The sequence below is a fragment of the Carassius auratus genome, chromosome 8 (genome assembly GCF_003368295.1).
Source record: "Carassius auratus strain Wakin chromosome 8, ASM336829v1, whole genome shotgun sequence".
In the NCBI taxonomy this organism is placed as follows: Eukaryota; Metazoa; Chordata; class Actinopteri; order Cypriniformes; family Cyprinidae; genus Carassius; species Carassius auratus.
This window is the reverse complement of record NC_039250.1, coordinates 468294-485317: the sequence shown is the minus strand read 5'-3', so window position 1 is coordinate 485317 and position 17024 is coordinate 468294. Positions and strand designations below refer to the sequence as shown.

The following is a 17024-nucleotide window of genomic DNA, read 5'->3' as shown; positions in this document are numbered from 1 at the left end:
CAGTCACCAGAGGGTTAATATTCTAAGAACATTAAAACGTAAAGTTTTCTTGTTTTGATGAGAACGTTAAAGGATACAAAAATGCTTTTGTACATTCAAGTTCATTTTGAGAAGATTGTTCAAATAACGTTTTCTCAACATTGATAACATACATCCAATATAAAAAATATAAAAAAGTTTATAGTAACAATGTTTCATTGTAACATTTATAAAACGTTTTAAAATGTTTCCTATTAGTTATATTTGTCTCATTAATAAAGTTTGCATTTTCTATTTTCCTGTTTATCTCTGTGAAGCTAACAATTTTGTATAAAGTACTACAGAAATAAATGTGACTTGACAAATAAATAAAGATCACAGTGTATTTGTGTGTGTGTGTGTGTGTGTGTGTGTGTGTGTGTGTGTGTGTGTGTGTGTGTGTGTGTGTGTGTGTGTGTGTGTGTGTATGTGTGTGTGTGTGTGTGTGTGTGTGTGTGTGTGTGTGAGGAGTCCAGAGCCGTGAGCGAGTTATAATGTGTGTAATGAGACTCTACAGAAGGAAGGTGGACATGTGAAACATCTCAGAGGTCACGACCCTTCACATGAAGGTCACGCTTGGTTGATCTGTGTGTGAATGCAGGTGTGTGTTATGTCATCAGGCGGTGTGTGTCAGTTATGGATCAGTATGTGTGATAGCGAGGACATGTGAAGCGTCCAGACGCTCTAAAGACACGAGGCATCGAATCACAGGCTGTAAAAATAGCAGCATGTTCACGCAGACGTCTAAAAACAGAAGAGCTGTAAACAAGCAGCTGAACCTGGAGAGAAACACAGAGGAGCTGCTACCAGACGCAGGTACGGAAAACTGCTTATTAATCAGCTTTTAATGAAGATTAGCAGCGCACTAATCTAATAACCAGGCTGTGTTTGACGTTCTGGGGTTAAACTGGGCGACTCTTCACGGCTGGAGGTCAAACCCGGTCCTCAAACAGTAAAACAGCTTTCTTTACTGAAATACATTCAAGTGAAGGAAGTCTTTGATTTAAACAAGAACAAACATCTGCCAATGGGGTTCGAATAATCTTAAAATAATCTTGATTTTGCTTTGAAAATTGAATTTTCAGACTCTTGTTTTGAGGGAAAAGGCACTTAATTTGAACACATTTGTCAGTAAACAAGGCGTCATATCTTCTGTCGTTGTGCTTCTCTTGTAAATGTGTCCTGATTTAGGAAGCTTTGAATATTTGTCCTGGAAAACAAGACAGACAGTGTGATGGAAGAGGGTCTTATCACAGATTTACAGTTTCTATTTTTAGCGCCTGCTGGTTTTGAGCAACATATTTTCAGATGTTTTAATAAGGTGCACTGGAATGAACTGTATTTGGCACTCACATGTTTACAGCTTTCTGTCATATCAAGCCAAAATCATGTCAAATGTTTATCAGAGGAGCTTAAAATGGGATTCAAAATAAGATTTTTCTTCCCCAGTGTTTTTGTCTGGTTTTCCATGATAAGTATCTAAAGGTTTTTAAGTCATGATACATTTAATTGTGATGCAAAATGAGATAAAAAGTTTTGCTTTCTGAGGGAAAAAAATATATATATATCAAAAATGTATAGAAAATAAAATAAATACAAGTTTGGGAACTGGACAAGAAAAATAAACTTTTGAAAAGGAAAACATTAATACAATAACAATTATGGCCAAAATATATTTTAAATATATGTTGTAAACACTGAAACTCGATGACATACATATATATATAGAAAATATACTTTTTTATCTTCATATACCAAAATATATTTTACAATTTTGTATTACAGGTGCAATATTATACATGAATCTATTTTTTTTATAGATGCAAATGTGGATAGATATCTATCTATCCATCCATCCATATTTCTATCCATCCATCATCCATATTTCTATCCATCCATATTTCTATCTATCCATCCATCCATCATCCATATTTCTATCCATCCATATTTCTATCTATCCATCCATCCATCATCCATATTTCTATCCATCCATCCATCCATCATCCATATTTCTATCTATCCATCCATCCATCATCCATATTTCTATCCATCCATATTTCTATCCATCCATCCATCCATCATCAGTATTTCTATCTATCCATCCATCATCCTTATTTCTATCCATCCATATTTCTATCTATCCATCCATCCATCCATCATCAATATTTCTATCCATCCATCATCCTTATTTCTATCCATCCATATTTCTATCTATCCATCCATCCATCATCCTTATTTCTATCCATCCATCCATCATCCATATTTCTATCCATCATTAATCCATCCATATTTCCATCCATCCATATATCTATCTATCCATCCATTACCCATATTTCTATCCATCCATCATCCATATTTCTATCCATCCATCACCCATATTTCTATCCATCCATATTTCTATCCATCCATCCATCCATCCATATTTCTATCCATCCATCCATATTTCTATCCATCCATCCATCCATATTTCTATCCATCCATCCATCCATATTTCTGTCCATCCATCCATATTTCTGTCAATCCATCCATCCATATTTCTATCCATCCATCCATCCATATTTATGTCCATCCATCCATCCATATTTCTATCCATCCATCCATATTTCTATCCATCCATCCATCCATATTTCTGTCCATCCATCCATCCATATTTCTATCCATCCATCCATCCATCCATCCATATTTCTGTCCATCCATCCATATTTCTATCCATCCATCCATATTTCTATCCATCCATCCATATTTCTGTCAATCCATCCATCCATATTTCTATCCATCATCCATCCATCCATCCATATTTCTGTCCATCCATCCATCCATATTTCTATCCATCCATCCATCCATCCATATTTCTGTCCATCCATCCATATTTCTATCCATCCATCCATATTTCTATCCATCCATCCATATTTCTGTCAATCCATCCATCCATATTTCTATCCATCCATATTTCTATCTATCCATCCATCCATATTTCTGTCCATCCATCCATCCATATTTCTATCTATCTATCCATCCATCCATCCATCCACCCATTTTTTCTATCCATCCTTCTATCCATATTTCTTTCTATCCATATTTCTATCCATCCATCAATCATTGTGAAGTATGTTCTTCGCTGATCTTCTTCAAATGTGAGATGAATCTGTTTTCCTGGACTGAAAGGTGGAGGTGGATCTTTTCAAAAACATACAAAAAAAAAAAAAAAAAACTGGCTAACAAATATACTGGTAGACATTGCAAACAAACAAAAAATTAATAAACTCAAGTAAATATATCATGATTTCAGATAGTTTAGATATTTATATTTGATATGAAAGAATTCAGAGTAAGAGGTTGGTGTGTTGCAGTATACTGTATATCAGCTGCTGTGTGTTTGTCTGTTCCTCAGCATCATGAAGGCAGAGCGGATCGGCGTGGACATTCCCGTCTATGACCTCTCTCTGATCCGAGGCCTGTGGGAGGGACGTGTGAAGAAATACAAGCAGCGGCAGAAGAAGGAGGAAGAGCGGATCAGTAAAAGTGCTCTGGCCAAGTGAGGATGAGGAGGATGGAGTCTAGAATACAGAGCTAAAGTTAAACACACAAACACACCTGATCAACATAACGTGACCGTTTGATCAGGACTGGAACTAAACCATTGATTCACGCCATTGGATTGGATCAAATCTTGAAAATGGGCCATTCAAGAGCTAAAATAAAAGATTCTGAATTAGGATTAGACCACAGAAAAATCCAATCAAAATCCAAGTATTGTTCTGATCCCAGAAGGGTGGTAATAAAACTTTAAAACTGTTCCAAAAAAATGCAACATTTGTAACATGTAAACAGCTCTCAGTATCAAACTAAAATATTACATTTAATTAAAAGTTTTATTTTCGTAATCACTGATTTTAAACTACACTGGCATCAGTCAGATGTAGTTATGTGTGTAAATGCAATATAAAATACCAAACATTGGCATCATGTCCCTTTAGGGGATCCGTAGAGCACTAGTCATCCAGATTGGGAATCTAGATTGGGAATCAGGGAGATCCAATCCAATTCTGCTTTGAAAAAGCGTCACAAAAGTAAGATGGTTTACCTGATCCTGGATAACAAAACCTGGGATTTCTGAATCCAGATCAGATCAGATCCAGGTCTTGAGAAACGGCTGATGTTGGCAGTAAATCAGACTCTGTTGTGTTTGTGTAAATCAGACTCTGTTTTGTTTGTGTAAATCAGACTCTGTTGTGTTTGTGTAAATCAGACTCTGTTTTGTTTGTGTAAATCAGACTCTGTTGTGTTTGTGTAAATCAGACTCTGTTTTGTTTGTGTAAATCAGACTCTGTTGTGTTTGTGTAAATCAGACTCTGTTTTGTTTGTGTAAATCAGACTCTGTTGTGTTGGTGTAAATCAGACTCTGTTGTGTTGGTGTAAATCAGACTCTGTTGTGTTGGTGTAAATCAGACTCTGTTGTGTTGGTGTAAATCAGACTCTGTTTTGTTTGTGTAAATCAGACTCTGTTGTGTTTGTGTAAATCAGACTCTGTTTTGTTTGTGTAAATCAGACTCTGTTGTGTTTGTGTAAATCAGACTCTGTTTTGTTTGTGTAAATCAGACTCTGTTGTGTTGGTGTAAATCAGACTCTGTTGTGTTTGTGTAAATCAGACTCTGTTTTGTTTGTGTAAATCAGACTCTGTTGTGTTTGTGTAAATCAGACTCTGTTGTGTTGGTGTAAATCAGACTCTGTTTTGTTTGTGTAAATCAGACTCTGTTGTGTTTGTGTAAATCAGACTCTGTTTTGTTTGTGTAAATCAGACTCTGTTGTGTTTGTGTAAATCAGACTCTGTTTTGTTTGTGTAAATCAGACTCTGTTGTGTTGGTGTAAATCAGACTCTGTTGTGTTTGTGTAAATCAGACTCTGTTTTGTTTGTGTAAATCAGACTCTGTTGTGTTTGTGTAAATCAGACTCTGTTTTGTTTGTGTAAATCAGACTCTGTTGTGTTGGTGTAAATCAGACTCTGTTGTGTTGGTGTAAATCAGACTCTGTTGTGTTGGTGTGTTTGCAGGGTGGAGCAGCAGTGGCAGTATCGCATTGCATGCAGAAAGCTGAAGAGCGCTGAGGTCACAGCGCTGCAGTGTTATCTGGAGAGATCAGCGCTCAGTGAAGCACACCTCCTGCCCAACGATGACAAGGGTATCTTTATCAATGCAAAGCTCGAACCCAAATACTTTGAGTCAGCACATCACCTGATCAAATGGAGGACATGGAAGTCTAGGACAAACTCAAACAGGGACGCTCAAATATTTTTGTTTGCCGAACCCCTTTGATCTAAAATATTAACCCCCTTTTTAGATTTATATATTTTCAGCATAAAATTATTTCAATAATATCAAATGTACATTTGTTCTTCATTTTAATATAACGTTTTTAGTTCTTTGACAATGTTCAGTGGTCACATGATGTGTAGATAAACATTTTTAGAAAGTGTTTATTATTAATAATAATTTTAGTATTTTAATTATTTTTTAGTATTAGTTTTTTAGTATTCTTAGTATTTAGTTCTCTGATGTTGGTTACTGGTCACATGATATGTAGGTAAATATAAATTTAAACGTACTTGTTTAATTTATATTAATTTTGTATTATTAATTTTATTATTATTGTTTCGTTTAAATAAAACATTGTTTATTTTTACAATCATTTTTAGTTCTCTGTAAGAACACATAAACAGGATTTTAGAATTGCATTATTTTTTTATTTAGCATTTGCATTGTTTAAATAATTTTATTATATTTCTTAATGCTGAAAAAAATATTTTTAATTATGGATTGCAATATGTTACAGTTCAAAGGAAACGTTTGTAAACTTAACAGATGATGCACCAATATCTCTTTTCTTACATTTCAGTTGATCTTCTCTTCTAGGATATTTAATGGATTTTCTACTTCATTGTGTGTAATTTTCATTTGTTAAACCTCCAGAAACAGCTCTGACCTCTGACTGTCTGTGTCTCTCATCCAGACAATGATGCAGACAACAAGAAGTTCATTTTCGAGCTGAATGGGAAAAAATGGATGGTAACCATCTGAAAAAGCATTATCAAAGATGATTTTCAAATGCATTTGTGCTCCAACTATGACTGTGATCTGCAGAAATTGCCTGAAGATCTTCAGTACATGACTTATCTCAAGGAATGGCACATCCACGGGACCAGGATTCCCGAGATTCCCACTTACATCGAGGCCTTTGTGGATCTGCATGTGCTGGACGTTCCCAAAAATGGACTGACTAAGCTTCCTGCTGAGATAGGTCAGAGTCACCAAACATGAAATACTAAAATCATAACTCCACATATGTGATCCTGTAGCACCAAACCAGAAAATGCATAAAAGAGAAATGTATAATTGTGACTCATACAATGTATTGTTGTCTATTTCTTCAAATATACGTCTGTGACACTGATGACTGCTTCTGTGGTCAATGCCAATGTCTCATCGTTCACAGGGAAGCTGATCAACCTGAGGGAATTAAATGTGAATTATAATAAACTGTTAAGCATTCCACCTGAACTTGGAGAATGTGGGAATCTGGAACGATTAGAGATGACAGCAAACGGAAAGCTGGCCGAGCTTCCCTTTGAGGTATTACAAAACACCATTTGAAATGTTCTTACGCATTAATTCATATTTTTGTCTGTGTTATTTGTGTTTCCAGTTGAGTAATCTAAAGAAATTGACGCACTTGGACGTGGCAGAGAATCAGTTTGCCGGTATTCCTGTCTGTGTGCTCCGCATGGAAAGCCTGAAGTGTCTGGACATCAGCAACAACAGACTCAAAGACCTGCCGGAGGATATCGACAGGTGTGTGTTTACAGCGTTTCTGGTCATAATCATCTATTCATCAACTGCAAGTGTTGGGGAAAGTTACTTTTAAAAGTTATGCATTACAATATTGCATTACACCTTAAAAAAGTAACTTTTTACAAGTTTATCTAAAACATTTTTGCTAATAGTGTGACGAGTCAGCTGCCTCCTCCCTGATTGTCACCGGCACCCCGTCCTAAATCGCCGCCCTTCACCAGGCTCCCGACTGGAGTGGGTGTGTGAGAGGAGGGGCGCTGGACGAGTCAGGGCTGGCGGCGTGTGATGGGGCACACCTGAAGGAAGTGGAGCCTCATTACCGCCGCTGTTTAAAAGCCCAACGCGCCTCTCCTCAGGAGACCGGTCTCTTCCCCGTGCATGCACACTGGTGTCCTCGTGGGTCCAGGAAGGGTGCGTTGAGGGACTCCCGCGTCACAAGAGACGTGAGCAGCCGGACCCGCGATCCGGAGGAGAACCGCACCCGTATACACGGCCGACGGGCCAGGATGCCGGGCCGTCCATCCCCTACCAGCGCCGCGGCCGACGAGAGAGATGCGGCCGCTAGAGGAAGCCGCCGCCCCTCGCGCCCCGGACCAAGGAGGGGAGCGCGTGCGGCCGCCGGACTCCGCCCCTTGCCTGGACCCTTCCTCAATGAACACTGCCCGACCCACACGAATCCCGCAGCACGACGAGGACACCAGATTCCCTGTTATTTTGGACACTTTCCCCCTTTGGCCACTTTTATTCCCTTTGTTTTATGATTTCTGTTAATAAAAGCCTCTCAGAGGCCTGACGCCACGCCCACTGTGTCTGTCTTGTGCTCCTCCCGTGACACTGGTGGAGAATGCGGGCAGGCGGAGCCTAGACAGCGCAGTTGGGAAACGTCTGGTGACGTCACCCCCTCTCGCTTGCAAACGTTCGTGAGAACCCAGACTGGGACGGAGGAAAACTGGGGACAGCCTCCCAGCCACACAAGGGGTAAGTGACTTTTCCATTGTCATTTTTACCCTGTGGTTGGTTGAGGCTGTCACTAAAACCCGGTTTCTCTGTCCCTGTTCTGGTGCGCTGCGAGAGGGAGGACCGCCCGGAGAGGAAGCCCCGCCCACTCCGACCGTTTGGAGCCTGGTTGAGGATGGTAGCACTCCCGTGTGGGTGGCGCCCTGGGGACGGGGATGTCGCTTGGGAGGGGGAATGTGACGAGTCAGCTGCCTCCTCCCTGATTGTCACCGGCACCCCGTCCTAAATCGCCGCCCTTCACCAGGCTCCCGACTGGAGTGGGTGTGTGAGAGGAGGGGCGCTGGACGAGTCAGGGCTGGCGGCGTGTGATGGGGCACACCTGAAGGAAGTGGAGCCTCATTACCGCCGCTGTTTAAAAGCCCAACGCGCCTCTCCTCAGGAGACCGGTCTCTTCCCCGTGCATGCACGCTGGTGTCCTCGTGGGTCCAGGAAGGGTGCGTTGAGGGACTCCCGCGTCACAAGAGACGTGAGCAGCCGGACCCGCGATCCGGAGGAGAACCGCACCCGTATACACGGCCGACGGGCCAGGATGCCGGGCCGTCCATCCCCTACCAGCGCCGCGGCCGACGAGAGAGATGCGGCCGCTAGAGGAAGCCGCCGCCCCTCGCGCCCCGGACCAAGGAGGGGAGCGCGTGCGGCCGCCGGACTCCGCCCCTTGCCTGGACCCTTCCTCAATGAACACTGCCCGACCCACACGAATCCCGCAGCACGACGAGGACACCAGATTCCCTGTTATTTTGGACACTTTCCCCCTTTGGCCACTTTTATTCCCTTTGTTTTATGATTTCTGTTAATAAAAGCCTCTCAGAGGCCTGACGCCACGCCCACTGTGTCTGTCTTGTGCTCCTCCCGTGACAATAGGTATATTTGAACTGAATCATCAAAGGTCAGCAAAGCCATTGGTTAATAAAGTGGGATTAAATATATAAAGGATATCTGTTATTTATCGTAATTAATTATTGCAGATTTACATCATATTCTGAGTTTACATGTAAAACTCATTTATTTTCTTGTAAATTAAAAAGTAGTTATTTGAAAACAGTAACCTGATTTCGTTACTCCCAACACTGATCATGTGCCTGACATCATGAATCTGTCCTTCATCAGACTCGAGTCATTAGAGATGCTGTTCCTTCACAAAAACAACGTGCGATACGTGCCGATGACCATGACGAACCTCATCCATCTGAAGATGCTGGTCATCAGCGCAGACGAACTGTACAGCATCCCGTCGCAATTAGTCGACAATCCTAACATCAAGTAAGTGTGAACCCTATGGAACGAGGGATTCTTCATTCTCTTAAAAATCTTCTGTGTTTCACCATTAACCTTTGCACTTGCTTGCAAAACTATTGGCTTCCTCTGACACTTTGTTCGTTTGCGAATTCTGTTGCGTTCCTCTGAGACACTTTGTGTTCGTTCGCGAATTCTGTTGCGTTCCTCTGAGACACTTTGTGTTCGTTCGTGAATTCTGTTGCGTTCCTCTGAGACACTTTGTGTTCGTTTGTGAAACTGTTGCGTTCCTCTGATACATTTTGTGTTCGTTCGTGAATTCTGTTGCGTTCCTCTGAGACACTTTGTGTTCATTTGCGAATTCTGTTGCGTTCCTCTGAGACACTTTGTGTTCGTTCGTGAATTCTGTTGCGTTCCTCTGGCACTTTGTGTTCGTTCGCGAATTCTGTTGCATTCCTCTGAGACACTTTGTGTTCGTTTGTGAATTCTGTTGCGTTCCTCTGAGACACTTTGTGTTCGTTTGTGAATTCTGTTGCGTTCCTCTGAAACACTTTGTGTTCATTTGCGAATTCTGTTGCATTCCTCTAAGACACTTTGTGTTCGTTCGTGAATTCTGTTGCGTTCCTCTGAGACACTTTGTGTTCGTTTGCGAATTCTGTTGCGTTCCTCTGAGACACTTTGTGTTCATTTGCGAATTCTGTTGCGTTCCTCTGAGACACTTTGTGTTCGTTCGTGAATTGTGTTGCGTTCCTCTGGCACTTTGTGTTCGTTTGCGGATTCTGTTGGGTTCCTCTGAGACACTTTGTGTTCGTTCACAAAACTGTTGTATTCCTCTGAGACACTTTGTGTTCGTTCGCGAATTCTGTTGCGTTCCTCTGAGACACTTTGTGTTCGTTTGCGAATTCTTTTGCGTTCCTCTGAGACACTTTGTGTTGGTTCACAAAACTGTTGTATTCCTCTGACACTTTGTGTTCGTTCGTGAATTGTGTTGCGTTCCTCTGGCACTTTGTGTTCGTTTGCGAATTATGTTGCGTTCCTCTGAGACACTTTGTGTTCGTTCACAAAACTGTTGTATTCCTCTGACACTTTGTGTTCATTTGCGAATTATGTTGCGTTCCTCTGAGACACTTTGTGTTCGTTTGCGAATTCTGTTGCGTTCCTCTGAGACACTTTGTGTTCGTTTGCGAATTCTGTTGCGTTCCTCTGAGACACTTTGTGTTCGTTCACAAAACTGTTGTATTCCTCTGACACTTTGTGTTCGTTCGTGAATTCTGTTGCGTTCCTCTGACACTTTTTAGATTTATATATTTTCAGCATAAAATTATTTCAATAATATCAAATGTACATTTGTTCTTCATTTTAATATAACGTTTTTAGTTCTTTGACAATGTTCAGTGGTCACATGATGTGTAGATAAACATTTTTAGAAAGTGTTTATTATTAATAATAATTTAAATTTTATTGTTGCGTTCCTCTGAGACACTTTGTGTTCATTTGCGAATTCTGTTGCGTTCCTCTGAGACACTTTGTGTTCATTTGCGAATTATGTTGCGTTCCTCTGAGACACTTTGTGTTCGTTCACAAAACTGTTGTATTCCTCTGACACTTTGTGTTCGTTCGTGAATTGTGTTGCGTTCCTCTGGCACTTTGTGTTCGTTCGCGAATTCTGTTGCGTTCCTCTGAGACACTTTGTGTTCATTTGCGAATTCTGTTGCGTTCCTCTGAGACACTTTGTGTTCGTTCACAAAACTGTTGTATTCCTCTGACACTTTGTGTTCGTTCGTGAATTCTGTTGTATTCCTCTGACACTTTGTGTTCGTTCGTGAATTCTGTTGCGTTCCTCTGACACTTTGTGTTCGTTCGCGAATTCTGTTGCGTTCCTCTGAGACACTTTGTGTTCGTTGCGAATTCTGTTGCGTTCCTCTGAGACACTTTGTGTTCGTTTGCGAATTCTGTTGCGTTCCTCTGAGACACTTTGTGTTCGTTCACAAAACTGTTGTATTCCTCTGACACATTGTGTTCATTCGTGAATTCTGTTGCGTTCCTCTGGCACTTTGTGTTCGTTCGCGAATTCTGTTGCGTTCCTCTGAGACACTTTGTGTTCGTTTGCAAATTCTGTTGCGTTCCTTTGAGACACTTTGTGTTCGTTCACAAAACTGTTGTATTCCTCTGACACTTTGTGTTCGTTCGTGAATTCTGTTGCGTTTCTCTGACACTTTGTGTTCGTTCGCGAATTCTGTTGCGTTCCTGTGAGACACTTTGTGTTCGTTTGCGAATTCTGTTGCGTTCCTCTGAGACACTTTGTGTTCGTTTGCGAATTGTGTTGCGTTCCTCTGAGACACTTTGTGTTCATTCGTGAATTCTGTTGCGTTCCTCTGAGACATTTTGTGTTCGTTCAAAAAACTGTTGCATTCCTCTGAGACACTTTGTGTTCGTTCGTGAAACTGTTGCGTTCCTCTGATACATTTTGTGTTCATTCGCGAATTCTGTTGCGTTCCTCTGAGACATTTTGTGTTCGTTCGTGAATTCTGTTGCGTTCCTCTGACACTTTGCGTTCGTTTGTGAAACTGTTGCGTTCCTCTGATACATTTCGTGTTCGTTCGTGAATTCTGTTGCGTTCCTCTGGCACTTTGTGTTTGTTCGTGAATTCTGTTGCGTTCCTCTGAGACACTTTGTGTTCGTTTGCGAATTCTTTTGCGTTCCTCTGAAACACTTTGTGTTCGTTTGTGAATTCTGTTGCATTCTTCTGAGACACTTTGTGTTCGTTTGCGAATTCTGTTGCGTTCCTCTGAGACACTTTGTGTTCGTTCACAAAACTGTTGTATTCCTCTGACACTTTGTGTTCGTCGTGATTTCTGTTGCGTTCCTCTGACACTTTGTGTTCGTTCGTGAATTCTGTTGCGTTCCTCTGGCACTTTGTGTTCGTTCGCGAATTCTGTTGCGTTCCTCTGAGACACTTTGTGTTCGTTCACAAAACTGTTGTATTCCTCTGACACTTTGTGTTCGTTCGTGAATTCTGTTGCGTTCCACTGGGACACTTTGTGTTCGTTTGCGAATTCTGTTGCGTTCCTCTGAGACACTTTGTGTTCATTTGCGAATTCTGTTGCGTTCCTCTGAGACACTTTGTGTTCGTTTGCGAATTCTGTTGCGTTCCTCTGAGACACTTTGTGTTCGTTCACAAAACTGTTGTATTCCTCTGACACTTTGTGTTCGTTCGTGAATTGTGTTGTGTTCCTCTGGCACTTTGTGTTCGTTCGCGAATTCTGTTGCGTTCCTCTGAGACACTTTGTGTTCGTTTGCGAATTCTGTCGCGTTCCTCTGAGACACTTTGTGTTCGTTCACAAAACTGTTGTATTCCTCTGACACTTTGTGTTCGTTTGTGAATTCTGTTGCGTTCCTCTGACACTTTGTGTTCGTTCGCGAATTCTGTTGCGTTCCTCTGAGATACTTTGTGTTCGTTTGCGAATTCTGTTGCGTTCCTCTGAGACACTTTGTGTTCATTTGCGAATTCTGTTGCGTTCCTCTGAGACACTTTGTGTTCGTTTGCGAATTCTGTTGCGTTCCTCTGAGACACTTTGTGTTCGTTCACAAAACTGTTGTATTCCTCTGACACTTTGTGTTCGTTCGTGAATTCTGTTGCGTTCCTCTGAGACACTTTGTGTTCATTTGCGAATTCTGTTGCGTTCCTCTGAGACACTTTGTGTTCGTTTGCGAATTCTGTTGCGTTCCTCTGACACACTTTGTGTTCGTTCGTGAATTCTGTTGCGTTCCTTTGAGACACTTTGTGTTCGTTCGTGAAACTGTTATCTTGTAAAACTATTACAGACAGTTTTTAATAGATAAACTTTGTGTATGTTCGCCAAACTATTGAGTTCCCCTGAGAACCCTGCAGGAAAAAACAAAACAATAGAAACCACGGAATTTGTAATGTTTGTACTGGTTATATTGGAAATTGTATTGGTTCTAATGGAAACTGTAGTGGTGGTATCCTATTGGCTTGTTAAAACCACTAAATCGAAGGCTTATAGAATATGTCCCATAACACACTAAAGGAAACAGTTTTTAATGGTTTTAATGGATAAAAGTTTATGGTTTGTAATGTTTGTAATTGTATTTGTAGTGAAAACCATTAGAATTTCTGTGATGGTTTCTAATCTTTATTTTATTTTATTTCTATTAGCATCTAAGTTCTTTCGCAAACCTGAAAAATGCATTTGCATTTGCCAAAGACACTTTGCGTTCTCTAGTAAACATTTGGGTTCCCCCAAGAAACTTGTGATTGGTTGCAAAACATGCATTTCCCAGAGAAACTTTGCATTTACTCACAAAACATTTGCATTCTCTTTCCCAAAAGTTTGCCGTTCCTCTGTAAAAACTTAGCATTGACTTGCAAAACATTTAATTATAATTTTTCCTCCATCTCTTTATTTTTATTTGTATTTTTTGCAATACGTGTATAAAACATGAGCAGCTGCATGGTCTATCCAAACCCCTAATAACACTCCGTTAAGCGCTGACCTAATGTCTTTCTGTTTAGATTAATCCGATTATATGACAATCCAATAAACACCAACAATGAAGACATGAACGAGATGAACACAGACGCAGATGCTCAGGACGAGCGTGACAAGGAGTTCATTAAGACATACATCGAGACTCTTCAAGACAGAGGTGAAATTACTGATAAATCCATGGGTTTAAACTACAAATTAATGGAGCAAAAAGGACACAGAAGAAAATGTATCAAATAAATATAGAAAAGGAGCCAATTCTAAAATGCTGATTTTTAAGTTATAAAATAACAGATTACTGGTGTAAGATACTATTTGAGTCTACTTGAAAATTGCATGTTTAATTCAATGTGTTCCTTGTCGTTCCTTTGATTATTGGTGAAATTTACAAGCAGTTTCTAAGTAAATGCAAAGCCATTTTTTCAGTGCATCGTTCAGTACTCACACAGAACTTTAAATACATTTGGAAACGGTTGGTGCATCACTTTGCAGATGTTAAGCTTAAAGTCTTCCTCTTTTTCAGACATTCAGCCATCGTACACCACTAAAGTCTCCCTCAGCTGCCTGCTGTAGAACCAGACGACTGTAAATATGACACAATCATCTGCTTCAGAATGACACCGATTGATAGCAGTGTGTTTTAAATGCGTCTCATTCCGAGTTCAAACTGAAGAGCAGGTTACACTGGATGATAAGCTGTTAGTGTCTAAAGGGTTTGGGTTTACTATTATTAAAGAAAACTGCAGGCTTGAAGTTCACTAGTTAAAATCTGATCCCAAACCCATTTTAATTTGGTTTTCTGTGAAGATTTCCATCGTTTAGTTTGTTTGATGTGACCAAACGTTTCACAGCATGCTGTCTGCAAGTCGATGTTTTATAAGATGTATGAAATGAGAATTTATTGTAATTAAATCAATCAAAATTCCAGTAATAAATATGACATGCAAACTGTTGCATTTCTCTGTCGATGGGAAAACATAGAAATCCAGTCATGGCATACGAAGTGGTTTATTGAAACATCACTGAACAAACATCTCAGCAAACGAATGCTTAATGTGCATCGAACGCATCAATAAAATCTCATCAGAAGGCATCTACAAACCAGTCTTCAAGAAATGGCTGCATAGACATGAAGAATGGCACCTAGGGCAGAAACATCATTAAAAACAAAGTGCAGTTCATTGGAAAACAGCTAGAATGACATTAGCTTAGTGGGGCTCAGACGTTCTACAGCACCGATCGCATAAATAGAGTCATCTACACTTCGGCTTTGACATCATTTTCAAGTATGCATCTTAATCAGAATTGGCAACTGAAACGCTTCCCGCTTAAATACATCAAACGTGCACGATAAAGCAGAAAAGGTCATGGATTTAGGCTGTAATTGCTGCAGTGTGTTACATGATAAAATGCAATCAATCAGAAAATCTGCTGCTAAGTGGGTCGTGATGTTTGAGGAAACTAAAACTTATTTTAGCATGGAAAAAATAATTATATCATTTAAAATATATCAAATAAAATAACATAAAAGTCAAAGAATCTGCTCCGTGGCAAGTAATGATAAATCTTTAAAGCTGCTTTAAGAAAAAAAAAAAATGATTCGGTAATCTACAGGACAGCACAGAAACATTGAATGCCTTACAGGAATAATTCAGCCAAACATTACAATGTGCTAAAAATGTGTTCACCCTCAGGAGGACTGTGTGTCTTCATCAGGTTTGTAGAAATGCAGCACTGCATCAGTGTCTCATCAATGGATGCTCTGCAGTGAATGGGTGCCGTCAGAATGAGAGTCATCTTTCGTCTTCTCCAGATGTTCACTGATGGACTGGAGTGCTGTGGATTATTGTAATGTTTTTATCAGACTCTCATTCTGACGGCACCCATTCACTGCACTGACAATGATCAAGACAATGATTACATCTGTTTTGTGCCACTTCTTGATAAAAGAAAGACGCTGTGCTCTGGATGTGTGTTTTTACGCTCTTAACTAACTTTAACACAAGAACATTACTATTACTGCAGTCTGTACAAGTGTTGTAACAGTTCTACAGTTACATTGATCCCATTAGTCTTCTATACAGGCAATATTTAATCCTGTCACTAGGGGCACTCTAGCCAGTGAGATGCCTGGTAACATAAAAAAGATCAGAGAACAAGTATGAGGTAGGAAGGATGTGTTAACCACATGGCAAAACTTTCTCAATGATGCTTTCTTGTATTTTTGGCCCTGATTTGAGGAACCTAAGGTTCTTAAACTCAAGTGTAAGTACTCATGTTAGTACTTTGGTTGTATATATGATGTTAGGGAATGTTTATGTAAATGAGATGGGTACATTTGTTAATGGTGTCACTAAGTTTGTTTGTTTGATGCAGAGGGTTCAACGTGCAGGCATTTGGAGGCAGCTCAATTGTAACTAGGACCTTGATCAAAAAGGGGATTCATTGTCTTCAGTTTGCCCACAACATATTTGTCGTCTATTGTACATTTTACAAGCTAGAATTCGTATGGTTCTAGGCAGATGTGTCCTCCTCAACAATGCACTTAAGTTCTGTTTCATCTTGCTCCTAGTATCCCTAAGACTAAGTTCATGGTAGCTAAAGACGCCACTATGATAGTCTGGACTATTGAATGTCTCCCTTGCAACTGAATAACTCTGCACATTGTAGTATTACTGACTGTATGGTGATTTGAGGTGTAATACACATGGCTCATTGAAAAGCGAAGGTCTCTGGTCCCTTTATTTCTATATGTAGCTTTACAAGTGTTGTTAAAAGCAGGTGTTACAGTGTAGCGCAGAGGTTAAAGTTCATCAGGACTAGGGTTTACATTCAGATACATGGCAGCACATGAACTCCACTGCAAAACGATTGGTTTTTCTTAGTATTTCTGTCTGGTTTTCTAGTACAAATGTCTAAAGATTATTTGCCTTGAAGCAAGATGTGTTTGGTCTTATGTCTTATTTTCTGAAAAAAAATGCATCAAAATTAAGTTTGTTTTTTCTAGGGATGCACAATAATATCGGCACAACATCGGTATTGGCCGATAAAAGCTTAAAATGACCATTATCGGTATCGGCCGATATGAATATTTCTGCCGATGAGCCAAACCGATATTCTCCAAGTGAAATAATTGACCTGTTTTTCAGATGTGAATGTCTGTCTACATTTGTAAAATAATAAATTTATGGTAGAATCAGTACAGAAGAGATACATGGATTTCTCTTCAGTAAAATTAAAGTTTAAATATATCAGTATATATTTGTAAATATATCAGTATATATTTGTATATATATCGATATCGGTATCGGCATCGGCCAAAATTATTTAGAAAATATCGGCATATCGAATATCGGCCAAAATCCAATATCGTGCATCCCTAGTTTTTTCTAAAATCAAG

The 17024-nt window shown here is 39.9% G+C and overlaps 1 protein-coding gene across 1 annotated transcript; it reads left to right on the top strand.

Annotated features, from left to right (window-relative positions):
- Positions 1 to 534: 534 nt before the first annotated feature.
- Positions 535 to 16630, top strand: LOC113106890 (leucine-rich repeat-containing protein 2). Its single transcript, XM_026268905.1, has 10 exons — positions 535 to 834; positions 3410 to 3553; positions 5069 to 5196; positions 6025 to 6080; positions 6156 to 6312; positions 6508 to 6644; positions 6718 to 6863; positions 8988 to 9140; positions 13651 to 13784; positions 14148 to 16630. Exons 2-10 carry the CDS (start codon positions 3414 to 3416, stop codon positions 14195 to 14197), a joined length of 1101 nt encoding a protein of 366 aa, XP_026124690.1. The 5' UTR covers positions 535 to 834; positions 3410 to 3413; the 3' UTR covers positions 14198 to 16630.
- Positions 16631 to 17024: the final 394 nt, after the last annotated feature.